The sequence below is a fragment of the Coptis chinensis genome, chromosome 3, assembly GCF_015680905.1.
Source record: "Coptis chinensis isolate HL-2020 chromosome 3, ASM1568090v1, whole genome shotgun sequence".
In the NCBI taxonomy this organism is placed as follows: Eukaryota; Viridiplantae; Streptophyta; class Magnoliopsida; order Ranunculales; family Ranunculaceae; genus Coptis; species Coptis chinensis.
In genome coordinates, this window is record NC_141458.1 from 465,839 (window position 1) to 493,156 (window position 27,318).

Here is a 27,318-nt window from a genome sequence, read left to right on the forward strand (position 1 = left end):
ACTGGTGAAGAATAAGGACTATTGCTGGTTTTGATTACACCTGTAGAGAGCATCTCGACCACTAGCCTCTCTATTTCTGTTTTCTGATAATACGGATATCGATAAGGCCTGACACAGACGGTTCACTACCTGCCATCAAGGGAATTCTGTGATCTTGTTTTCGTGGAGGTGGTAAGCCCTTCGGCTCATCAAATACATCCTGAAATGCCGTCAAAATCTGCTGCAATTGTGGAGGGTGATAGCCAACCTTAAGCTTAGGAACTGGAGTTCCGATTGAGTATAATTGAAGCAATACTCCCTTCTTGCACTGCTTTGCTTCATGGCAAAACCGTAAGTCTCCAAGTAGTTTATTAGCTGGAGGATTTACACCTTGCAAGAGTATTTCTTTGTCTGCTACCTTAAACTTCATTTGTAATTTTGTGAAATCCCACAGAATAGGACCAAGTGTACGCAGCCACTGAGTGCCTAACACAATATCATAGCCTTCTAGTGGAAGCAAATAAAAATCCACAAATAAAGGTACTCCTTGCAAATTTAACTTAACGTTTGTGCACTTACCTTTACTGGATAATTTATCACCAGAAGCCACTACAACTTCAAATTTTCCTCCTCGTTCAGGCTGTAGGCCTACCGTGCTAGCAAGAGTTTCACTAATAAAATTATGAGTACTTCCTGAGTCTACCAAAACAATAGTCGACACATACCCAATGCCACCCTTTATCCGCATTGTTTCTGGTGCCCGGGAACCCGAAATTGCATGCAAAGAAATCTCAGGCAACTCGCTCAAGACTTCATGAATAGTGTCGTCCTCATTCATAATTATATCACCGTCTTCTTCATCATAGCAACCTTCTATCACAAATAACTTCTTGCATCGATGCCCCGGAACAAATTTCTCATTACAATTATAGCACAACCCTTAGTACGCCCGCTCTTGTAATTCAAACTTGTAATCGCCGAACGAATACTAGCACCCGGCTGCTTTGTTGTCTACGCTAGATAAAAATTTCGCTTTGATTCCCCTTGTTGGTACCGGTCATTTGTGATGAATCTCGTGCTTCATACAAACGGGCCAACCCAATTCTTTGTAGATAATGAGTTCGGTCTTGCGCCTTGAACATCGGTTCTAATCGAAGGACGCAACCCACTAACAAAGCAACTCACTTGTCGTTCCTGCGGAAGATGCCCAACCTTTGCAAGCAATTGCTCAAACTGAGCTTGATATTCTCGTACAGATCCAACTTGCTGTAATTTAGCCAGGTCGCCGAAAAAGTCGCTAAATGGATTGGGACCATAGCGAATAAACACGGCTAGTTCGAAGTCTTCCCATGTTATGACTGTCATCTCCTCCTTCAAAATTTGGTACCACAGTTGAGCAGGACCCTCAAAATGGAAAGCTGCCAGTGACACACGGTCTTCTAGAGGAATGTGATTCATATGAAAAAACTCCTTCACCCTGTATAACCAGCTGCTTGGGTCGTCTTCACCGTTGTAACGCGGAAAATCCAACTTCACAAACTTCGGCGCGTATGAATTGTTTGACCCATTGTATTGGGAACTACCATTTCTTCCATACTCACCATTCCGCCCAATGGAAACTCGAGCTGGTAACTGAGAATTTTCTCCAACTTCTTTAGCAGGCTGAACAGACATTCTATCCATACGAGCATCCAATTTATCAAACATTTCGTTCATTCGGTTCATGAGATCCGATTGGCCAGTTGAGAGCTTATCCATAGCTTGCTCTAAGTGCTCTACCCGCTGGTCCATCCCTAAGCTCTGATACCAATTTGGTACGTACTGAGGGTTGTTCTTCTTGGTTTTGATAGGACCTATGGTGTAATAAGAGAATTAAGATAGAAAAATGGATAGAGGCTTATTGAGGAGCCTTGACCTCCGGTTAACACAGTGTGCTAAAAGATATTAGATGATAACTTGTTTTCTTATTCATGACTTGGCTTTTCTTATATAGGCCTTGATTACAATATCTAGCGTACTCAACCCACCCAATAAGGAAAAGAAGTTACAACGTTCACTTCCAGAAGACTAGGTCTCCCGCTACTAAGTTTACTTCAACTAGGACTCAACAACTTCAAATACTCCTAAACTCTAGGAGTTACATAACTGCTGCTAGATGACTTATTGTAAATAATGATAATAATAAGGAAGTGATATAGATAGACACGTATCATTTACCCATAAGATATACAATAAAGAAAACCAAATTTGATTTGAGAAAAACTAAAATTGAGATAAAACTCTTACAAAGAGATAAAACTTGTAAAGAGATATTAGTAAAAAGAGATCTAGTAAGTTTAGAACTAGAGATTTGAGATCAATGAGCAATTGTAATATTTCTTTCCACACTTATAAAAATATTTGCTTTTGTGGAACTAGGCATCATTAGGCGAATCACGTTATATTTTGTGTCTCATTAATTGTAATAAGCTTTACTTTACATTGCTATTGTTTGTTTGTGATGGTTAATTCGGTGTAGTCAAAGGCCTTAGGTGCTTAAAGCACAATAACTTTTAGTGCCTCGCCTTGACCAAAAGTAGCGATAGGTAATATAAAGGCGTCGTTGTTTTGCTTTTTTGTTGGTAGCGAAGCACAAGGCGCGCGCCTTATCAACTTTTACAATTTTTTCGTTTTTTTTTACAATTTTTGCTAATACGTGACACATTTACACTCGATCCAATTGTTATATGATATAAGAAATTGTACAAATTTAGTAAGTTTCATTGTGGAGTACACTTTAAACTTAATTTTGACTAATTTTTGTTAAGTTGTATGGATTGAGAGAAGACACAAAGATGGATTAAATTTTAAATGAAGTTTTACGGGATTCTAAAATTGAATCACGTGTTCTATTTTATGAAGAACTCATTTGACTCAATTCTATCGGTTCATTATTTTAGTTTATTGAAGTTGAGCTAGATTGTATTGAGATATACACGTTTTATTTTGCTATTTACTTATTACTTAAGATTTTTCTTTTAAATGACTACAATGGTTTTATGTTTACAATCACATAAAATTAATTTTAAAATTTGACTAAGCAAATTAGTGATAATTCATGTCATATTTAATATTTATTTTATTTTTTATTTGATATATCTATTTTTTTTTATTACTAGCGCCACCACTCGATCGGGACGGGCCACGCCCTCGCTCCTAGCCTAAGGCACAAGAGGGTATTAGCTTTTAGTGCTTTTTTAACGCCTTTTTTTACCTTTGGTTAATTCCATAACTTATAACTTATGTTTATGATTATTGATTGTAGTGAAAGTTTAGATTTTTTATTGGAGTTTAGAGTGTAGTTCATATTCAAACTATCTTAATAGGAATTGATTGGTATTGTTTTCCCCAACATTAACAGTTAACATTAGCTCTTTATCCTCAGTGATATTTGGAAATTATTATACGACTCTTTTTCACTGGCGGGTGTTCTTTTTTTTTTTTTCACTCTGCGAGTTCTCGACATATCTCCGCAAGATGTCATAGTTTGTGAAGACTAGCACTAATTGGGTTCTCTTCCTAAAACAATTGAACAAGACTGCCACCACTTTGTCTCTATTATCCATTTTTGACAGATTACAATAATTGCCAACAATGTCAACTGAAGTATCTGTCGGATCTAATGTCTATGGCTTTGGTCACCATACACTCGGGCTTCTTAGACCGCATCCTACTGTTTAGTCTTGTCAGCTTTGTCAGTACATACATTGGGCATCTTGCTACCAGTTGTCCCAAGTTACTTCATTTTAATTTGCTAGATCTTATGTCCATATATATATGGCTCCCGACAATTTTTTATGGTCAACAGATTGCTAAGTATATATGTACCTCGGTATGGTTATTTTTCTTGTACCTCAATCTGTATATACTCTGCAACAATCTTCCTACATATGATCATGATTATTATTTGGATACGGATGCCTCTACTCATATGACTGGTAACCTAGCATATCTTCACCAGCCTACACCATATATTGGATCTGGCTTTGTGCTTCTTGGCAATGGCAACAAGTTCCTTATTACTTACACGGATAGCATGACACTTCCTATTAAGTCTTCTCAATTTCGTATTAACAATTTATATGTCATCCATTTTATTCACAAAAACTTATTATCTATTGCTCAGTTTTGTCATAATAATAATATATTATGTGCATTTAATTCTCACCACTTCTATGTCTTTGATAAATCTAATGATTGTCTCCTCTTTCAATATAAAGATGGTCTCTACAAACTACCATTGCTTTCGCCTCGAGTCCAAGCTTTATATGCATCTCACCACTCTTCGTCACCGTGGCATAGTAAGTTAGGACACCCATCTAGCTTAGTAAAGTTATGTCTTTCTTAGGGTCGCACAAATAAATTATTGTCATTTAAGTTTGAGTACAAACAATCTTTTTGTAAAGGTTTCTCATCCTGAACAACATGCTCACAGACCATCTCTGATGTCTTCAGCAAGCCCACTCTCACCTGAATTCCATTGGGCAGAACTCAAATGTTCAATTGGGTAACCACGTGGTCAACAAGCCTTCTCATCCCCAACTTCAGTTGCTACAGAAGCAGCAGCGGCAGCCACGTACAACAATCACAAATGCAAAGGAAATGACGGTGGGACTTGGACCAGCCATGAGTATGGGGAATTTGGGCAACAATGTAGTTGGCCTCGAAGGTATAGGCAATGTTCTGGGCAGGGGTGGTATTAGACATGGGATTTCGCCTTGCACGCGTCGTATAAGATCGACAAAAACACATCAGCCATTATTGATGTTTGCTCACCTACCATTTTACTAGCGAGAATCCCCGTTATTGAAATGCAAAAACCATAACAGATCCAATTTCAAACATGACTTCCAAACTTCAATCAGTAGGAAGCCCCTAGATATTTTTTCATCCTCTTATGTCCAAAACTTTTGTATAGATCACGGTATGCCTATATGAATAAGAGCATTCCCAATGCAAATCACTCATATTCACCTCTACGTAGGCTTAATTTCTTCTATTTTTCATCGTTTTGGTGAAAAGCAAGGTGAGGCTGCCCAATGCAAATGTGACTATTATTCTCACGCCGGACGGAATGAAACATCTTGTCTGAAGTTAAAAAAAAAAAAAAAAAAAAAAAAAAAAACCGAAAAAGTAGTAAAAAACACGCCAAACATTAGTCAAAAAAAAAAAAATCGAAAAAAAAAAAAAAAAAAAAAAAACACACGAAATGGAATAAAACATCCTATCCGAAGTTCCCAACTCAGCTACTCTCGTTTTGACTTAGTGAATAAGTCACCCCTATAGTCACCTTTGCATTGGGCAAGGATTTTTTAACATTTGGAGATGAAAATTCTCAATTTCTCCTCATATTGACTTGCATTGGAAATGCTCTAACTATATACTTGTACACATTGGTTGAACGTTGACATACGAAGTTACCTATCTGCTCCAAAGCCTTTGCATGTTCCCAAATGTAACTCGCACTCGAGCAAGTCATTTTTTGTCCTTCTTCCTCTTCTTATAGAACAAAAGGGACCCAATGCAAAATTTCAAACTATTGGCGACCAAACGCAAAACAACCCCTAAACAACAGATAGTAGTGACCAAATTCAAAATAAACTTTTTACTCTTCCTTATCACAGAAACTAATTTTGTTGAAATCCTTAAAACAAAAATATCGTTGGAAAAATAACTGATTATTATTATCGTTAAGCTAGTTATTTTGCATTAGCTCTCTCTCTCTCTCTCTCAATTTTCTTCAAATTCACCAAAAAGATCAATTCTTTAATCCATTACAACCCAAGTGAAGCTCTCTAAAACATTCCCCATCCTTAAACCAATCCAAATTATCAAAAAGATTGACTTGACAAGCTTTTTTATAGTTGCAAACACAGGGAGAAGAGAAGAAAAGGCCAAGAGGTGGGGTGGAATGGGTGTATCATTTAAAGTATCTAAGAAAGGAACAAGGTTTTGTCCCAAACCAATTCAGTTTGAGAGAAATTCAGAAGAATGTTGTACTGATTATGATTCTACTTCCACTATACTTGTTCCTCCTCACCAATCTGATTTAACTTCAATCCCAAACAAACTTCCACAGGTTTGTTTTTTTCATTACTAAATTTGTATTCTTTTTTACTGGTGCAATTGAGTGTTTTTTTTAATATTGAGCTAGATATGAGTAGTGCAATGGGAGTGCAACAAGCAAATTTTAGATATGAAGCTCAATAGAGGAAGTATTAGTGCAATGGGGGGTGTTCTTGTTTTCAATGAATTTTTTGTGGGAAAATGACAACTCTTTAGAATACTGATTCATTGCTGTTAGCTATGGGGTGTGAAGTTTTCTTGTTTGATATTGTGTCTGCGTAATCACATTTTTAACTGTTTTGATACCCTGCTGGAATTATACATTTTCTACTGCATTCGAAAAAAATGTATGACATTGATACCTAGTTGACTTGACCTTACAATAGTCATATCAAATGTGGGTAGTAGCTGATAGTACATGAATATTGGAGTACGCCCAAACGATCTCTCTCTCAGTAGTCCTACAACACTCGATGTTCTATTGTGTTTGCCGTTATAATATTTTAACAGGTTTAAAGCTGTTGGTTGATGGTGTTATCATGTTGCGAACCTTTGATCTGATACAATAAATTGCTTCCATATAGGATGACGTTACTGAAATGGGAGAGGATGCTGCTGGTATATCTGGGTCATCCTCGTGTTCTGGTGGACACATCACTTCAGCAGGTTGGAGAAATTTATTAGTATAAAATCCCATTCTTTATTTGTTAAGCACCTAATTTTCCATAGTTTCTCTTGTAACAGAAAATGAAGTTTCGTTCATGTTGAACCTCTACCATGATGGATATTCTGTAGGAAAACCCTCAGAGGTTTGTAAATAAGACCTCATCATCTAGATGTCTAGTTAAATAGATGTGACAAAAACTTCCAAGACAAATCCAAATGCTTACAAGAGTGATATTCAATAGCCTATTTCATCGCATTCTCATGTTTTATTTATTATTTAACTTTGAAAGTGAACAACCTTGCAGGCTTCAGTTCAGGATACCCCAAAATCATTGCATCCGTATGATAGGACATCTGAGACTCTTTTCTCTGTAAGTTTTAATATTCTACTAACTATAGTTTTGCGCTTACTATGATAAACCCATACTACTATTGATGCCAACATTGCCACTATATGCCAGGAATACTCTTTTGGTTACATTGTATTCGTGCTTGTACATTAAGACAAGAATAAATACGCATGTGGATGGATCTTGGAAAAATATATCACACATGGCACCCAATAGTAGATCTAGATCACTTAATAATAATAACCACAATATACTATTTTTTTATTTGTTGATATAATCCATTACATTCCATTCCATTCAAGATAAAAGATTACATCAAGTTACATAACACATTATATGAGTCTCAAGTCGCAAGGAGCTACTAGATCACTCAAAGGTGAGCACCTCATGTTACAAGAGTATTCCAATTACATATAAAATCACTAATTATTACCCCCTTACGTGTCGGACAAGCACAAGCACAAGCACAAGCCCAATCATACAAAGTCTTTATGACCTCCTCCGCAATCTTGTGTAAGGTCATCTTCTTGTGTTCGAAGATCCTCAAGTTCCTCTCCTTCCAAAGTGTCCATACAGTTGTGCTTGGAAGATTATCTGCTATTTACTTGGCTTTGGTTGTGAGTGATATCATTTACCAATACCTCTTTGATATGTGGCTTTGGTTGTGAGTGCTCCCACTATTGTTTTAATATTAACTAACCACTCTTATTATTGATCTGGATTATATTATATACACAGTATATGCATGACACAACAATTATAACTAAGAAGAAATTCCTGGTTTCTTGATAATGTATCCATTTTTTTGTCTTTTTTTTTGTAAACACTTGATTGATACAATCAGTAGAGAGCTCTATTTACTTTCATTTTTTATGAACATTAGATCGCTCTATTACAGTCAGTACATTGCTAAAAGTTGTAAATTGGAGTGTGGTTCAATTGTAATTTCTTTACCTCGCGCTTGGTTTTATCCTGCTTATTGATTGTTTGATGTGTTCATGTATGTGGAGGCAATTGAGTCAGGCGATTACCTGGAGATATATTGGATGATATACCCAGCAAATATTTTTTGTGGGATGCTTCTATGTGAGGTGAGCTATGTGTGCATGTATTTTTTATATCACGATTTTGTACATATAGATGTAACATGGGTAGTATGAACATTAGTCAAATGCTATCCACGTTGTTTCTGGGAAACCTTGTAGGTATGCTAGTAGAAGTATTGACCCAATTAGATTAATGCAAAGTATCCTAGTGTAAATATTGGTATTCTAGCTGTAAATATTGACCCTTCTAGATTGTTGCAAAGTATCCCACTGCTGACTCTTTCTTGACCACTTGACCACTTGACCATTACACTCTTTACAATCTGGAATAATCCTACAATAAATGTATATGATAATTCTATTTTATTAGTTATTATGGTTTTTACCTTCCATCGGATTTGGTCCTATTGCAGGTACGAGATTATCGAAAGGCAGTATCTGATTCAGAGAGAGGTGTTTGTTCTGTTGATCAGTCTCCTGTCATTAACATGGTTAGTCTTTGGATGTCCTTGGAGAATGTTGTGAAGGACATCTCCTTGATATCAGATTCTTGGACTTACAGTGATTTATTGGTCAGTATGTCTCACTTTGTAAGAAATATTATGGTTTTTCTAATCTCTGGTCCTCAGGAACATATAGTCATTATTTTGGTTCTTTGCTTTCAGGAAGTTGAATCTCGAATAGTGAAGGTAATGCAGCCACAACTTTGCCTAGATCCTACTCCGATGTTGGACAGACTGTGTGGTAACCCTGTAACCACTAAGGTATTCAATCAAGTTCCTTTCTTAATGAACTTTGGCTTGTGGAATGGTTCTATCTATTTGATAATCGTTGAACTTGTGACTTTATTTGTAGCTCAATTTGGGGTTGTGTGGTGTTTGGAAGAGGAGATTGCGAAAGATGCCTGAAGTGAGCATTATGTCTAATAACCAGGCCTATGGCAAGAAAGTTTGCATTGAGAAGGTACAAGAAGGTTCAAACTGCAGGTCTGGAGATTCTGGAACCTTATCTGGTGATACCACCACCATGCAAGTCCATGAGAGTATCAATGCACAACATGTCTCAAACAGCACTCTTCCCTTAAAATCTAAAAGTCTTGGCCCAGACGCTTCTACCCCACCCCTTTCTTTGTTATCCAAGCATCAACAGGGGGTTGACCCAAGAGTTATGCAGGACCATTATTCTGGGTCTGCTATGAATGCATCGGGAGTACCCCCTTCTGGACGGGAGTTTATGGTCTCATACCCTGACCCAATTAGTGGTAGTATGTCTTCTCTTCATGGAAAAAGAGAAAATCAAGATGCTCCACTTACACCCTCGTCAAAAAGAGCAAGGCAAACACCTGTGGGTCTTGATGGAGTACAGCGGCAGCATCTTGGATCACAACTGGATAGTCTTTCTGATATAAGCTGGAATGGTCCAGGGCCACACCTACATGCCGATCCAAGAGGAGTACAGTACGGGAGCACTGGGGGTCAAAAATATCAAAAGTTTTGGAAGCGGTACCAAATCAGGATGCCAGTGTGTCTTTGTTTAGTTCGGATCACTATGGAAGTAGATATGGTGTCAAGGAAGAGCTGATTAAAGCAGAAAAATTGGACAGGACAGAGATTGATAGGATTAGAAACGATTCAAACATTTTGGAGGCAGAAAACAGCCATATGGATACTCAGCAGTCACGATTGCAGCAAAGGCTACCCCAGCATCCATTGATGAGATCACATATTTCGCAGATGCAGTGGCATAATCTTGGTCAACTGGTTGACAATGATCCAAGAAAAGAAGACCAGCTTTCCAAGAGAAAGCCAGTGCAGAGTCATCAAAGTCAGGAGAATTTTCAAGTTGCTCATTTGGACAGCAATTTAATGATGTTGCATCAACCAACACCTTTGGGTCCTCGCAAAAGGAGAAAACAGGTGGCATTTCAGGAGCTACAGTTGGTGGGCCACCATCTGTGACTTCCAGCCCAAGTGATTCCATGCAACGACAGCATCAGGGGACAATGGCCATGAAGCGGAGATCAAATTCCGTTCCCAGAACCCCCGCCATGAGTGGGGTTGGTTCTCCCTGCAGTGTTGGTAATATGATGGTTCCAATGAATGCAAGTAGCCCTTCAATAAGTACCCAGCCTTTGGCTGATCAAATGATTCTTGAGAGGTTCTCAAAGATTGAAACGGTTACCCAGAGGTATGACAAAATACTACCACATCATAGCTATCAATATTACCTATTGGAAACGTTAAGTTTTTTGCTAGCCTCCGGTTTTCTTTAAGTGAATAATGTCATGTATTTAACATGGCTGGCGTCCACTACTGGATAGATCCAACCTGTATGATCTTCTCGGTCAGAGTTTTGCCAGTTATTAGATTTTTCATACAATTGACCTTCTTTCCCAGCATGCAATAGAGCGGCATAGACTGGATGTTTAGGATCACTTGATCAGATATACTTCTAGGTTAGCAAAAGGTTCTCAGGGATGTCTATCAAATGTGGTGTCACAATTTTTTGTGCTGGTCTTGGCTAAGCACTTGTCACTGTATATGTATTTTAGCATTGGCAGCGTCCATATTAATTCTTGCTGACTTCGTGTCTGTACTCTGCACCTGATAAGTTAAAATCTTAAAACTATACCGAAGTTAACAACATGATTATAATCATCTCCTGATTCTGATATCAATTGGGTTACTTTTGCAGGCACAAACTCAACCACAAAAGAATAAGGTTGATGACTACTCTGTAAGGAAACCAATGTCATATTCAACCCAATTGCTCTCATCTCATCTTTCCAACGCACTAATTAATGAGGAACTTAAAGACCCAGATAACCCAAATCCAATGTCTAAGTCACTTATAGGTGGGAGCATGAATGTTTGTAAGACCACGAGCATTAACATTCTTGCAGGCAGAACGGAGAGTACAAGGTTTGTTGTGCTTTTGGATAGCCAATGCTTCCATTTTATTCCCATTTAGACCATTTTCCCTTGACTCCAACCCGAACTCTACAGGAAATGTTTCCATTGTTCCCAAGGCAAGGAACAGACTAGTGATGTCCGAAAAGCAGAATGATGGCACAGTAGCAATGCAGTATGGAGATATAGATGATAATGATTTTCAACTTGTAGAGGATCATATGCCTACATTGCCAAATACAGTGAGTTTCCTTTACAAATTAGATATAGTGTTTCCTGACGTCCCTCACGGCATAGACTCACTATTTTATTCTCCCTGTCACATCAGTACTATGCGGATTTGCTCGGGGCGCAATTCATTTCACTGGTAAGTGTATATTTTATTAGGGATGCAAACATTTCCATTCTTTTTCTTCAATCATGTGTTCTAACTGCATTTTATTTGCTATGACTACTTTGTTTTTGTAGATGATACGTGAAGGATATCAACATACCGATGATCAAGTCCGACCAAAACCAACTGCCAGTCTCGCCTCTAATACTCAATCCAATGCTTCTGCCGTCCCTTCAAGTGGCATGACAGCTGAGATGCAGCAGTACCCAGAAACTAATACGGGACAAGCATCTAGTGCAATTACAACCTCTGTTAGCAGCGGGAATGCGTCTCTAAACACGCCCCAGAGTCATCAAACTAACTCGTGGATGCTACCTCCTGGAAGCAGTCAGGCCTTACAGATGTCTCAAGGATTCATGCCAGGTACTGCAAGGCCCGTAACACCTCAACAGTTGGACTCACAAACGCCACTTATGCAGCAGCAGCTGCAAAATCAGCACCCCCAAATTCAACAACATGCCCAGAGACCATCTCTGATGTCTTCAGCAAGCCCACTCTCTCACTTGAATGCCGTTGGGCAGAACTCAAATGTTCAATTGGGTAACCACATGGTCAGCAAGTCTTCTCATTCTCATTCCCAACTTCAGTTGCTACAGCAGCAACAACAACAACAGCAGCAGCAAAGGAAAATGATGATGGGACTTGGACCAGCCATGAATATGGGAAATTTGGGCAACAACGTAGTTGGCCTTGGAGGTTTAGGCAATGTTTTGGGCATGGGTGGTATTAGACCTGGGATTTCGCCTTCAATGGGGCCTATTTCTGGCATTGGTAACATGGGTCAAAATCCCATGAATCCTTCCAGTATCAACAATGTCATAAATCAGCAACTTCTTTCAGGCAATATAACCCATGCTCAAGCTACTTTCATGGCATCAAAATTCAAGTCGGCACAAAACCGAGCTAATATGTCAAGGGCCACTCAGTCTGGAATTACTGGTTTAACTGGAACTGGGCAGATGCACCCTGGATCTGCTGGTTTTTCGATGCTAGGGCAGACCCTAAACCGATCTAACATCAACCCATTGCAACGGACAAACCTCGCAGCCATGGGTCCACCTAAGATGATTCCGGGGACAAATTTCTTTATGAACCAGCAGCAGCAACAATTGCAACAACAACATCAGCAGCAGCAGTTGCAGCAGCAGCAACAACACATGCAGCAACAGCAGCAGCAACAAATAAGTTCACCATTGCAAGCAGTTGTTTCATCTCCACAGGTAGGTTCCCCATCAGCCATGGCAATCCCACAGCAGATAACCCAGCTGCAGCAGCAAATAAGCCCACAACAAATTAACCAGCAGACCCCCATGAGCCCTCGACTGAGCTCAGGCACGCTGCCTCCGCTGAATACTACTAATGCAGGGACTGGACCGCCCAGCCCGCAATTGAGCTCACAGACCCTCGGCTCAGTTGGTAGCATCACTAGCTCGTCCATGGAGCTGCAAGGTGTAAACAAAAGCAACTCTATGAACAATGTGTGAGGACAGAAAATGGGTGGTTAAAGTTAGTACGGTTTCATGCACTGCCTTAGATTTCAAAAAACGAGCATGGGGTGTCGTCACCGAAGACGAGTGTACACTGTGCGATAGAATTGTTATGTATAATAATTTTTCTCTATTTATACGTAAGTGGACTACTAAATTACTAATGATGAAACTCAACATGGCTGATTGTAAAATTTGCTCACATAAGAACGAAAGTTGTCTATTACATGATATATATATATATATGTAAATTGAGAAGATCATTTAGTTTATGCTCAAAATGCGGCAAATTATTATTTTCTTGTTCTCTCTTTTCCTGTTTCTATCCGAAGTTGAGGACACAATTTTTTATTTATTTTCTCAAGTGCCATTTTATAGGCCTATTATTATTATAGTACCCCATACAAAGGAGAGCATATTGATCTGAATAGAAAACCACCACTCAGGTTGGTGTTTTCTCATAAACAGATCTAAAAAGATCGAAGCCGTGGTTTCTCGTTTGTTAGATCAAATCTTGGCCATTCAATCCACATGATAAACCGAAGATGTAAAGGCCCACACTCTGAAGAACAAAGTTATGGTCTGCTTTTTAACCTAACCTGAACTCACACTGCAATATATATATTTCAACAAGTTGCCATGAACGTCACCACCTGTTTTATTGTTGATACTCTATTAAAGCCCACGACCTTGATCCAATCGTTAACCCCTACGTCTCTTTTAAGGGTTCGTTAGCAAAGTGTACTTGAAAATAAAGGCAGTAACGTAAATAACCTAAAACCCAGCCCACTCACACACTTATTCATTTCTCTTCCTTCTTATACCCAAAAAGTATAACATGACAAAATTGACATCAAAGATTCATGGGGAATTTTATTTATTCATCTTTTGTCTTGAAATTCAGCTTATCCATCAATCTATTATTCCAACATTCCTGGTACACAATTCAAAAAGTAATCCAAGATCACGGATCAACTAGTATCTGCATGGCTTAACACTAATAAACTCCAAATTTTGTAACACATTTTCAAATATCTATATAACTTTATTACACCTCCTCGGTCACAACTGTTGACGTTGGAACTTTTTTAGTAACCTGATGCCCTTAAGAAAAACAAGCCTTTGACGCCACTCGGACGTACATGGACAAGCCTTTGATATCATCTCTGCTAAGAGAGCTAAGTAGGAAGTTTTTGGCTAGGTTACATGGACACGCCATATTTTGAAAAAAAATATGTGTCTGATATCTACGTCCATGTCGGACACATATTACCGTGTGTCCGACAATTTATAACCTAGGTTTTTGGCCATTTTTCTGAAACGTTCATCACATCAGAGTCTTTTCTTCTTTTATTTTCACTTAAGGAAATTTTTCTGTAAAATCTTTTTACCAATGTCTAGTAGAGAAAGTGAATGAGAGAACAATGGCCTCCCTTATGTTATGCGTTTCTTAACGGTATTCTCAGTAGAAAATCAACGACTATCTACAGAGGGTAGAAAACCTAATTGAGAATCTTTTTTCAACAAGTTTCTGGGGTACTATTATGGAAGTAGCAGAAGCTAGGATACTATAATGGAAATACAGATCAAATATCATTTAGGACGAAAAAGTGAAGATTCTTATATACAAAATCAATTGACGTCTTTCAATTGAATAGAATACATTCACGGAATTTCACATTAACAAATCATAATCTCAGACCACTTTAAAGTTTAAACAACAACAAAAAAGAAAAGAAAAATCACAAAACAGTTTGCATATAAGGTTTCCAATGTACAGATTCTAACTGAACATTACATACGTATGGAAGGATATGCTGCTAGCTCCTAGTGACTTGAGACTAAGCCGTTACCAGCACATACTCAAATAGCACCTCGATCTTATCAGCCTTCTATGCATATAGCATTGTATAATAACCCTGTACAGATCTTTCTCTGCCTCTAACTATCTTAAGAGAAGAGAAACCTAAACTCAATCAGTGCTCACAACTTCATGATCGATTTAGATCGATTACTATGACACTGATATTGTCAGCACTTCTTCGTCCCAGCTTGTTGGGAGATTTCACTAGAAGGTCACACCTCAATCTAGCTACTTTCTATCCCAAATGATTTCAACTTGGAGCTCACACCAAGGAAATCACCCACCCAAGACTTTGGTAGTTATCACAACAACCTCAACAAAGCAAAACCACTACAATATCATCACAATCCATAGCAACAATAATAATGGAAGTAACAATGCAAAGAACCACAATGAGAGATTTAGGTGGTTAGGTAAAATGTTACCTACATCCACACACAAGAGCCGAGTTTCCTTTATAACAAAGATTGAGAGTTTACAAGAGATCAAGAATCAATAAGAAGAGGCCTCACTCAAACCCTAGCTTCAACAGAGCTCCCACAATACCCTAGAAATGAATCTCTCAAAGTTGTACTTCAAAACCCTAATCTATTTCCTTTATATAGGTGTACATAGACAAAGGGGAAGTAAATGGGCTTGGGCGCAATTCGAGCTTTGAGCTGGGCTGGCATAGGTGTGAGCTGGCTTCTTCATTAAAATTTGGAGTAGCGAAGGCTTTTAGCTAAGGTGAAAGCCCTCTTCAATAAAAATAAAGGCTGAAAAGCGGTCGCGGCAAAGTGAATGGCATATATCTTCTTTTAGGCATCGGTATTTGTTGCCCGCCTTGGCGGAAGGATACATGGACGGGCGGTCGGTCTTCTTCTTCATCGATACCAGGGGTGAGTGTGGTATACGGACAACCGAGCAAAGCTCGACGGTTCCACCAACCCAACAATCTCCCACTTGGAACCTTCGAGATTCTTCATGCACATCACATCTCAATTGTAACAACTCAATCCAAATCCAAAAACTAAAGAAACTTCGGCTCATTCATCATGGTCTTCAAGCAAGAAGACCCACCGAGTTGAACACTTCAACCGTCTTCACAACACCCTACCATGACATAGACATGTCTCCGTGATACTCCATGAATAATACAATATCCATTTCACGCTTCCCAATGATGTTTGCCAAGGTTAGCCATAAACCTCCAAGCAACTCCCATCGCATGGGATATATCCGGTCGCGTGCAAACCATGTACCACGCTGCCTGGGGGTTTGTCGGGAACCATGCAAGCTCTTTTCGGCTTTGCACACCATATTCTCTCTATCCTTCCAGTAGGAAACCCAACAGATTGTCGCGTGTAAATCTCCTCAACATGGTCACAATGGAGGTGAGCAGTTTTACATTTAACCGCTTTAAGATTTAAACCTTCCGCTACAACAATACTAAACACTTGGACCGAAAAGTATTTGGGGAGAATATCATTGCCAAATATTTCTTGGAACCATCATGTTCCTTCTTGACTCGATACACCCATTTGCTCGTAGAAGTCTTGTCCTTGGGTACTTTGGCCAACTCCCCCAAGTGACACTAAAAGCGAGGGACTCCCGCCTCATCATGCATAACAAGCTCCCACTTGCTAGCATCACCAACCTCCAATGCCGCATCATAGCAATGAGGTTCACCATCATCGATAAATAAATAGGTGGAGGGAGGATACTTCATGCTCGGTGACAGTTTGCACGGATAACCTCCTTAGTGCACGAGGTGGAGATGGACTTGGTGGCGTAGTCTCTTCACCCGAAGTCACTACTATCATCATCGACCGTGGAACTTCCACAACACCACGACTCATATAAGAGCCTTCCAACTCAACATACCGGTGTCACTATCTCAGAATGGCTCCCCACGGGTCGTGCTTCTTTTACGTCCTTGTACAAAACTATCTCAATGAACAAGGCATTTCTACTTTGAATAATTTTTCGGTTTTGGTCATCCCAAAAGCGATAACCAAGATCATCATCGCCATATCCAATGAAGGTACACTTGACATCAAGCTTACTCCTAGCTTGGTCACTAGTGTGCACATAGGACTCACACCCAAACACTCTCAAATGGGAAAGGTTCACATCCTTCCCACTCCACACTTCCTCCGGAATTCTGAAATCCAAAGGTACCGATGGTCCTCGGTTGATCAAAAAGTAATTTCGTGCTAACACTTTCGCCCGGAATTGCTTTCGGGCAAGTCCGCTAGTGTACGATACACCTAGCCCTATATGTCGGTGTTCTAATCATCCGCTGCGACCCCATTCTCGAGAGGTGTCCCTCAAAGTCTTTTCCATCTTGATGCCACCTGTTTAGCACAATACTTCTCAAACCCGAATCAACATACTCTCCATAATTATCGGATCTCGCCTTCTTCACCTTGAAGCATGTCTCATTCTCAACCATGGCCTTCCACGCCTTGAACACTTCCAATACCTCGGACTTGTGTCTCAAGAAATAGACCCACACCTTCCTAGTATGGTCATCAATGAAAGTCACAAAATATAACTTTCCGCCAAGTGAAGAGACATTAGTTTGCCCCCCGCATTATCTGTATGAATCAACTCAAGCTTCCTAGCTTTCAGGAGTTCGACCCATCTCCTGAAAAACTCACCGCTTCTGCTTTTCAAACATGCAATTCTCACGAAGTCAAAGTCCAAAGTCGACTCTAACGGGAGTTTACCGATGGATTGAAGGACTTGCATTCCTTTCACTCATGTGACCAAGTCTGCGGTGCCAAACATTTAGATCCTCTTTGCCATTTGCCACGGCATTCGACTCCAGCGGTGCAGCGGTCATGTAGAGAGTACCATCCTTGTCGCCTTTAGCGACTACTAGAGAACCTTTAGAGATTTTCCAAGTATCCTTCATGAAGATTGTAACAAATCCTTCACTAGCCAATTGACCCAATTGAAATCAAATTCTTCCTCAAACCGAACGTGTCGAACATCCCTTAATAACCATGTCCTATCTTTCAACATAACACGGACATCACCTTTGCCAACAATGGCACAAGATTGGTCATCACCAAGAAAGACCTTTCCAAGGTCACCTTTGGTGTAGTTCACAAAGAACTCTTGATTTGAGGTCACATGGAATGATGCGCCGGAATCTAAAACCCAAGACTCCTTATTGTTCTCCATCGAACATATCAAAGCATCATCTTCCACTTCAACTACATTAGCTTCTTTGATTCTTCTTGTAGTTGTCATTCCTTTGGTGTTTGGCATCGGTTACTATAGTGGCGGGCAAACCACAATTGTAACATATAATGATGATACTATCATCTCTAGGCTCATCACTAGGGGCATGAGAGTTCATTCTCCCCCTTCTATTTCTCGGTCTACCACGACCCTTGTGCATGCATCCCTCCGCTCTCGTCGACTTTCCGAACCCGATGTCGAGGCTCCATCCGAACTCCCCGAATTTCCTCCGCTAGTATCATACTAACCACATCGTCAAATTTCAACTTATTCATTCCCCGAGCCACTAATAGCGCGCAAACCGTAGCCTTCCAACTTGGAGGCATTTGTCCTATTATCGCCTAACGCTCTCACTTCATCACTAAATGTAATCTCAACCGACTCCAATTGGTCTTTCGTTTGGTTGAATTCATTTAAAGTGGTCCTGAAGGAATCATTCTCCGACATTCTCATGGAGAAGAGCTTGGTAATCAAATAGACTTTGTTGGCGGCGAAGGTTGCTTCATACATGCTGCGTTAGTGCCTTCATGAAGACGCGCCGCCGTCTTCTCATTTTTGATATTGAAGGCCACTGACTTCGAGAGACTCAATCGGATTGTGGCCAAGGCCTTTCTATCTTGCAAATCCCATTTATCTTGCGGAATCTCATCGGGCTTCTCACATATCAATGTTTCCATCAAATCCTTTTGATAGAGTACGTCCTCGATTTGCATCTTCCAATAGCCGAAGTTTGTTCAGTCAAACTTCTCTATCTTGTAGCTTTCCTTTTCGGTCGTCATGACTCCCACTGAACCAAAACAACGGTGGAGAACTTCTCAGAGGAATTTCTTCAAACACCTAGCTCTCTCTGTGCTAAAGGTGGAAACTTTCCTCTCAACACCTTGTTCCACTGATTCAAAACCGTGCTCTGATACCACTTGTTGGGAGATTTCACTAGAAGGTCACACCTCAATCTAGCTACTTTCTATCCCAAATGATTTCAACTTGGAGCTCACACCAAGGAAATCACCCACCCAAGACTTTGGTAGTTATCACAACAACCTCAACAAAGCAAAACCACTACAATATCATCACAATCCATAGCAACAATAATAATGGAAGTAACAATGCAAAGAGACACAGAGATTTAGGTGGTTCGGTAAATGTTACCTACATCCACACACAAGAGCCGAGTTTCCTTTATAACAAAGATTGGAGTTTACAAGAGATCAAGAATCAATAAGAAGAGGCCTCACTCAAACCAGCTCAACAGAGCTCCCACAATACCCTAGAAATGAATCTCTCAAAGTTGTACTTCAAAACCCTAATCTATTTCCTTTATATAGGTGTACATAGACAAAGGGGAAGTAAATGGGCTTGGGCCGCAATTCTGGAGCTTGGAGCGGCATAGGATAGTGGCAATCTTCATTAAAATTTGGAGCGAGTGCGCGCTTAGGTGAGCTTGGCCCTCTTCAATAAAATTTGGAGGAAGAGCGGCGCTTAGGTGAAAGGCCTTCTTCTTTAGGCATCGGGTATTTATTTGCCTGCGGGAAGGCCATGGATTGACACGTCGGCTCTTCATCATCATACCGGGGTGAGTGTGGTATACGGACAACCGGAGCAAAGCTCGACGGTTCCACCAACCCAACAGTGCAAGGCGTGTGAGCAATGCAGCCGCAGTTGAGCATCTAGATTGTGATTGTTCATTTAAACTTTCTTCAGTTGTTTGAGTTTCACGTATATTATCAAGGACTTTTGCATTCGTTGATGAATTTCCTTCAAGGAGACACCTACGAGCCACGTCACAAGCCATCTCATTTGATAACACATCCCACAAACCATCACTTGCAAGAATCAAGCATTCATCTTCGGATGTCCTATTCGTGAAGCTTATATCTGGCTTTGAGATTACCACTGGTTTTAAATACTTGTCACCTGCTTACATAATGGGTACACACAAGAAAAATGAGTGAGTTAATTGGACAAGTAAGAACTAGCTAGACAACACTGCTCACTCATTTAACAACTACTATATATGAGACCAAATCTTAGCTAGCACATCCTTCAAGATTCAAGTATTAAAACTGGAATTAGTTTTCCTATCGTCTATCTATCATCTGTGCAGAAACTTAACTTGGATAGTCATACGTATCTCAATCTCAACACATTCCTCTAACTAATTTATTATAACGGGCTACCGGGCATTGACACTGTCACAAGTCACAACAATCCTGGCATATCAATATATATGATTTCAGGCTTTTTAAAGGCACTAAAAGGCTATTGTCTATCCCGGGAACACATGCCGCTCTTCCAGAACATTGTGTATCCAAGGAAAGCATAAATAGTTGTTCATCCAGACCCGGGAAAATGAAGAAGCCCATTAACCTTCGGTTTTCTTTCTTCATATAATCCCTAAGGTCAACGTTTGTACACCATGATTCGACCCTGAGACTGAGGTTTTACATCGTCAATGTGAAAAAAAACATAAGGGGATAAACGGTATCACTGGTCTATGAACAGTGAGTATAAGTATTTTGAAATAGTGGGGGATTGTTGGAATTCACCTTTTGGTATTTCAAATTATTTATGTGAGCTTGGCTGAGAAGATGAACAAGTGTGTTCTTTCTCTCTTTACATTTTGTGTGATAGTTCCACATTGGTTGGTAAACTCTTGGAAACCAGTTTTGCAGTCTATATTATTGTTTTAGTCCAACATTTGTGAGTGATTTGAACCTCTATATAAAGACATGTAGTCATCAACCAAAGATATTCAATAATTGAGACCTAAACCCATCTCTTTCATTCAAGCCTTAGCCTCTAGAGAGTTTTGTGTTGTTGTTCGTTTTGTGTTGTTGTTCGCCTATGGAACCTTTTACACCATCAGATGGTATAAGAAAATATTTTGCCCCCTCAGACGTAAAAAGCTTCACAGGCATTTCTACTCACTGAAATAGACTAAGGTACACTTCAATAGTCTACTCTACTATAGCAACAACACAACTCTCTAGCGGCAAAGACTTGAATGAAAGAGATGGGTTTAGGTCTCAATTATTGAATATCTTTGGTTGATGACTACAAACTTTTATATAGAGGTTCAAATCACTCACAAAGAGTTAACTAACCAATGTGAGACTAAAACAATAACATAGACTGCAAAACTGGTTTCCAAGAGTTTACCGACCAATGTAAGACTATCACTCAAAATGCAATGAGAGAAAGAATACACTTGTTCATCTTCTCAACCAAGCTCACATAAATCATTTGAAATAACAAAAGGAGAATTCCAACAATGAGTACATGCAGCAAGTCTCAAGAGTCAAGACTGAGAATAGAACCAAGCCACCAAGGTACGTCCTACACTCCTACATGTGATCACTATAAGGGCCTCTTTGAGTTATTGGAAGAGGGCGACACTTCTAGTACACAACAACTCATATCATAAATGGGCCTGTCCTATGTCTGGTTATCGGACCTAAGAGTTAATATTATGACCAGTCAAACAGGACAACTTTTGTTTTGTAATTCGACTCTTAAAAGACCGAAACATGAAACCTAACTTCACGTCCCTAGCTGTGGCTGGGCATCGTGGGGTGGGGTTTTATCCAAGGCAACTTTTTACTAGTTGGAGTGAGATCCACCTTTAAACCCTTGGTGTTGGATTATCCATCCATGTAATGTATGTTGGATTTCCAGAAACCGATATTGATACCCTTTTGCCACCCTTTTCTCTTATTTTCCATGGACCTGAATGTATTGTCTATCAGACTATCAGTCCAATACTGGGAGTTTCTAAAGTAAAAACACATGCTTATTTTAGTAATTCACTACTCTTTTTTCTCAAAAAAATTCCAGCAGTCCCATATTTTCCTGGATATTGGCAATTCATACTCAAGGTTCGACATCACATGCTATTGAAAGTATAGAAGTTTCCTTGAATGTATTTAACTCTCCTAATGGTAGCGGCTACCAGTTACGGTTCCAATCATTCGCAAACCCATTGACGCCCTTACAAGGAAGTACAACTTCTCCAACTATGGGTATTGGGAAGTAATCCTATTTGAAGTATTTATCTCAAGACTCGATGAAATGATATAACAACAGTGGAGGACACTTCAAATTCATCAAACTAGAATAAATTTTGAGCGAAGGAAGGGAAATATCTATAAGCTCATGCAAAATTGTGAATACCCAGGAGTCTGAAAACAACATCATAGTTATTTAGTGAGCTAAGCTAAGTAATGAAACGCTAGAGAGTAGTAAATCCAGGGAAAATCAGCTCAACATGATCCAGAATCACTCAAGTACAGCTAGATATGCCTACAATACCTTTGTTCTGCTGTTTTCTGTCCTAGCAGAATCAATTACGCACTTGCAATCATCCGATCAAGCTGATTTTACATCAACAGTGATGTCGCTTACAGGAAGTCCTCATTACTTAAAAACATAGGATCAAGTAGGTCATACCCATAATACCTGCTACTCAAACATCAATACAATCAGAATACCATCCTAACACCCAATCCAAATTTTCTCTTGCGAATGGAGCAACCTTACTTCTTAGTTGGTAAGCTTTGCAGATGCTGTTACCACTTTTCGACAATTAGTTATTTCTTTTTCTTTTCTAAGCTTTTCCAAAGGCATCTTAGGTTTTAGTTATAACCAACAACAGCCCTAATCGAAAGGATTTACTTACTCATCTAACAGCTAGCTTAGCCCTTCGTTTATAATACTGATTCGGGCGTAATGATTGAAAATGATGACATTGTCTTACCACACACTAGTATTATTGTACGTGATAAGAGTTTTTTTTTTGTATGTTTATAGATGAAACTTAAATACACATGCAGAAGCACATACAAAACTATAACAACATATCACAAGTGTATCATACGATACTCAGATTTATTAAAAATGAAAAACAGTACATGATACGGTATATGAGGCGATAACTATGCAACAGAGAATAGAAACTCCGGGAAATTTAGCTCTATACCTCTACAGGATCCATATTCACTCACGTGTGACTAGATGTGCCTACAATACCTTTGTTCTGCTGTTTTTTGTCCTAGAAGAATAAGTTATGCATTTGCAATCATAAGATCAAGCAGATATTCCATCAAAAGTGATCTCACTTATTGTCAATTATGATACACATATTTTCCTGGATATTGGCAATTCATATTCAAGGTCCGACATCACATATAGTGCCATGGACGGTAATGGGTTTGGGCTGCTCAGCATCGAAGTTCAGTTCCCCGGACTTCCCCCTCTCCAGTGAATACCATGTACAGTGAACCACAAAAGCTGTCACTCTTGGCTTCTTGAGTCTTGACTAAGGTACTGACAACTGACACGTCTTAGTAGTAGGCTACTCTAAATTTCAAATTCAACATTGCATCCCCATGTGGAGCTTGCAAATGCAAGTATCAGAGAATCATTTTATTAGCGCTAACCTTTCTTTATCTACTTTATACAGGTTCGGCTCAACCCCCTAGCAAAATAGGCAGCTGCTTAGGGCCCGCAGCCCAAGGGGCCGCAATATAATTCAGCCCAATGCTTTTTTTTCAGCCTACAATCGTTTTTCTGGCTCTTATTTAAGGGTTAGATAACGTACATTGGAATCTATGAAATAACGTTAGATAACCATTTGTTTCCCTCGCCTTCTCCAATGTTTATCTAGCGTTCTTTGACCAGGGCTCCTAATTGTCTTGAGCCGCCCCTGACTTTATAATTGGTGTTTAACTTGAACTTTTGAATATTAACGACCCAAAAATTAAACAAGAAGCCACAAATAAGAGGATTACTAATCACCTAATGCACGGGACATAGCTAGTATCCCTTGAACTCGTGCTCCATTCAAGTAAATTACTATCCCTCCTGCTGCCTCTATTCTTGCCAACTCATCTGGTCTATCAGGCTGCAACATTTTAAAACACACAATAAAATTAGCAACCACAAATAAGCAAGCACAATAAAATGAGAAATGTGGGCTTGCGCACTAACTTAAAACGAGAGTGAAGAACCTTGTGATCAAAAGAGAGAGGAATAGCTCTACCGCCACGACTAAGAACAGCACGAGAGTCACCACAATTAGCTACGATAATCTTATCAAGTGTGAGAAGAGCAACAACAGCAGTTGAACCAACTATTTCACAGCTTAAACCACCACTATCACAACCACATGATGATCCGATACCTCCGCATGCACATGTACTTAATGCTATTTCATCCATTCTCTCAAAACTTTTTTCCAATGCCAATTTCCAACTTTCTTGTATTATTTCTTCTTCTACTGATGCAGTTGAAGCTGTACCAACACTCTCTTCCGTCTCTCTCATTAACTCTCCTTCTAAGAACACCTGCATGCTCTCCTTACAGAGTGTCGCCACCTGTGAACCACCATGTCCGTCATAGACAGCAAAGAAATGTACTGGTTTACCGCATGAAATGACTGGACGGCAAAAATCAAGCCGTACAGATATAGCATCTTCCATTTCACGGGAACGACCTGAAACTGCAACTGCACCATAAACTACTGGAAGTACAACCGTAGCTGGATTCTGTCTAGATGTTGATGGCATCATTGTTGATGTAGATTCTACTTCACCACCACCACCGGAAGAAGACCGTTTACGATGCTGGTTTCCTTGAGAATCTGAACAAGTACTGAAACGATGCATTTCAATTCTACGACGACGAGGTGGTGTTTCTTCTTCTTCAGTCACAATGTGTCGAGACACAACTCCCATCGTCGACCAAGAACATAAACGAAAAGAAAATAAGGCCCAGTCTCATAGTTCTTCTTCTGGTTGAGTAAGAAAAATGGAAACATCTATACGTGAGTTGAGTTCAAATGATCTTCAGTTTGATGACACGTGGTGTATTATGACGTTTATTTCACGTGGAGTGAGAAGTTTGGTCGCTGTGTTACACGTGTCGAGACATTGAAATGATTTGATAGTGTTAATAAAACACTTTACCCGCGGAACAATCTTGAGACTTTGATGGTGACATACGTGGCAGGATGATGAAAGGCCACGACACCATGGGTGACTGACATGGGTTGTCAAATTGATGACACCTTGGATGATTTGTTGTATCTCGAGATGTACTGAGGTTTTTTGGGGAATGAGAGTTTGTGGACAGGATTTAAGTGTGGAGAAAGTCTGTTGTGTTTGTGGGATAATGGAGTATGAGAGGCATGGGTACTAGGAAATCGACACAATAGTCCACCGAGGAGACTATTATCTCTGTCCTAATTTTACTGAATTTCCTCATAGGGATGAGATCCAAAACCGTAGGATGTGTGATTCAACGGTTTGAAAATCAAAAATAAATTCGAACGGTTGGATCACACATTTAACGATCTCGAAATCTTCATCTCTATGAAGATATTCTCGTGATAGCCCAGACTGAATTTCATTGAACAACGTGGCACGACAGTGTTCGGTGCGAGTAATCATTTCTTATTCTTTTCAGAGGAGAAGGCTAATACGCAACCCCGATTCATTTGTAAGCCAGGCCTAAAATATCGAAGAACAATATATCTATATCTATATATTAATATTAATATTAAAAGTCTCAAAAGAGATATTTTTCGAGCTCTATTAAAATTCTACATCATCATCTCTTATTAAAAGAGAGAAATAGCTCTACTACCACGACTAAGAACAACACGAGAGTCACCACAGTTAACTACAATAATTTTATCAAAGTGTGAGAAGAGCAACAACAACACTTGAACCAACTATGTCACAACTTAAACCACCACTATCACAACCACATGGTGATACTATACTAGGACTTTCAATGGGTCGGGCCGAGCCAAGCCCGAGTCTGATTGAATCTGGACCGATAAGACTATTGGGCCAGTTATGGACATACTCCCGTCTGACCCGATAACGGCCCAGCCCAAAAACTAAGATTATTTTTTTAGTTTTTCAAATAAATACTATTAAATTTGTAACTAGTATACATAAAATGTTAATAGGTTTGATGGATTAGTGTTGTAATGCTATGGGTTATCCATTCTCTCAAAACTTTTTTCCAATGTCAATTTCCAACTTTCTTGTATTTCTTATTTTGTTGATAAAGTTGAAGTTGTACCAACACTCTCGTCCGTCTCTCTCATTAACTCTCCTTCTAAGAACACCTGCATACTCTCCTACAGAGTGTCGCCACCTAAGATAATTGATGTCATTATTAAATAAGTATTAAAATTCAAGTAACTTACTTACATAAAATTAAGTTTAAAAATTTACTTGTGAACCACCATGTCTGTCGTAGACAGCAAAGAAGTGTACTGGCAAAAATCAGGCCGTACATATATATAGCATATTCCATTTCACTTGAACGACCTGAAACTGCAACTGCACCATAAACTGGAAGTACAACCGTAGCTGGATTCTGTTGTTGATGTATGTTCTACGACGACGAGCTTCTTTGCATTTCTCTGGTGATTCTTTTTCAGTCACAATGTGTCGAGAGTCGAGACACACCGCCTATCGTTGATCAAGAACTAAACGAAAAGAAAATAAGGCCCACTCTCATAGTTCTTATGATTTGAGTAATAAGAAATAAGATATAAACATCTACGTTTTGAGTTATTTTTTGAGTCTTGGTTTTTATGACACGTGGTGTATTATGACGTTTATTCATGTCAATTTCACGTGGAGTGAGAAATTGGTAATTATCGTCCGAGAGATTTTGGATTTGGTGGTTGGTATGTTACACGTGTCGAGATTTTGAAATGATTTGATAATGTTATGTACGTGGCCAATTAACAAGGTACATTAACACTTTACACGTGTACTAATAACTTTATGTTTCAAATCATCCTACTAACAACGTGGCACGCTCTAGCGGTGTTTGGTGCGGGTAATCATTTATTACTAGCCATGTAGCCTGGCCTGGCCTGGCCTGTTAATTTAAGGTCTGTTACTTTAGGGCTTTGGGTTGGGTCTGTTATTTGTAGGCCTTTTTTTCGCAATAGTTTGTATGGATGGACGTTTTTCAACTTTTTATGTAGTTGAGTCAATGACTTTTTGATAGATATAGCCATATAGTACATGTTTTTATGTATTGGATAAAGTAGGCTTTGAGATTATATAAGTAAGAACAATATAACTTTACATCCTCTCAACTCTCAAGTGAATAACAAAAGCTCTCTTGTCCAAAACCTTTGGATTGCGGCTGTGATTAATTTGCTAGTACAAGTTTGGAAAGCAAGGAATAAAATGAACTTTGAGGATATACATGTGAACAAGTTCTTCATGAAGAAACAAGTGTTCAAAAGTATTGGGATT

The 27,318-nt window shown here is 39.3% G+C and overlaps 3 protein-coding genes across 3 annotated transcripts; 1 reads left to right on the plus strand and 2 right to left on the minus strand.

Annotated features, from left to right (window-relative positions):
- Positions 1-70: 70 nt before the first annotated feature.
- LOC147506996 (uncharacterized) lies at positions 71-817 on the minus strand. Its single transcript, XM_086599639.1, has one exon. It carries the CDS (start codon positions 815-817, stop codon positions 71-73), a length of 747 nt encoding a protein of 248 aa, XP_086455765.1.
- A 4,971-nt stretch (positions 818-5,788) lies between these two features.
- LOC147506997 (protein PHYTOCHROME-DEPENDENT LATE-FLOWERING-like) lies at positions 5,789-13,232 on the plus strand. The gene is given in 17 exon segments (XM_086599726.1): positions 5,789-6,097; positions 6,669-6,750; positions 6,829-6,893; positions 7,056-7,125; positions 8,120-8,166; positions 8,168-8,191; positions 8,560-8,718; positions 8,812-8,910; positions 9,002-9,629; positions 9,632-9,958; positions 9,961-10,333; positions 10,841-10,851; positions 10,854-11,026; positions 11,028-11,067; positions 11,152-11,297; positions 11,384-11,422; positions 11,524-13,232. Coding segments are annotated over 17 exon segments (3,861 nt in total). The 5' UTR covers positions 5,789-5,929; the 3' UTR covers positions 12,934-13,232.
- Positions 13,233-18,769: 5,537 nt separating this feature from the next.
- Positions 18,770-25,867, minus strand: LOC147506998 (putative protein phosphatase 2C 75). Its single transcript, XM_086599640.1, has 4 exons — positions 24,037-25,867; positions 23,825-23,930; positions 19,627-19,945; positions 18,770-18,818 (listed from the first exon to the last, which is right to left on the minus strand). The coding sequence occupies exons 1-4, from the start codon at positions 24,760-24,762 to the stop codon at positions 18,770-18,772; spliced, it is 1,200 nt and encodes a 399-aa protein (XP_086455766.1). The 5' UTR covers positions 24,763-25,867.
- Between the last annotated feature and the right edge of the window lie 1,451 nt (positions 25,868-27,318).

Excerpts from the sequence above, each read along its gene's own strand:
- LOC147506998 (XM_086599640.1), bottom strand. The coding sequence starts at position 24,762 with ATGGGAGTTGTGTCTCGACACATTGTGACTGAAGAAGAAGAAACACCA. Across the intron at positions 23,931-24,036 it reads CTCTCTCTTTTGATCACAAG|CCTGATAGACCAGATGAGTT; the intron begins GTTCTTCACTCT and ends AAAATGTTGCAG. Across the intron at positions 19,946-23,824 it reads AGCTATGTCCCGTGCATTAG|GTGACAAGTATTTAAAACCA; the intron begins GTGATTAGTAAT and ends TTATGTAAGCAG.
- LOC147506996 (XM_086599639.1), bottom strand. The coding sequence starts at position 817 with ATGAATGAGGACGACACTATTCATGAAGTCTTGAGCGAGTTGCCTGAG.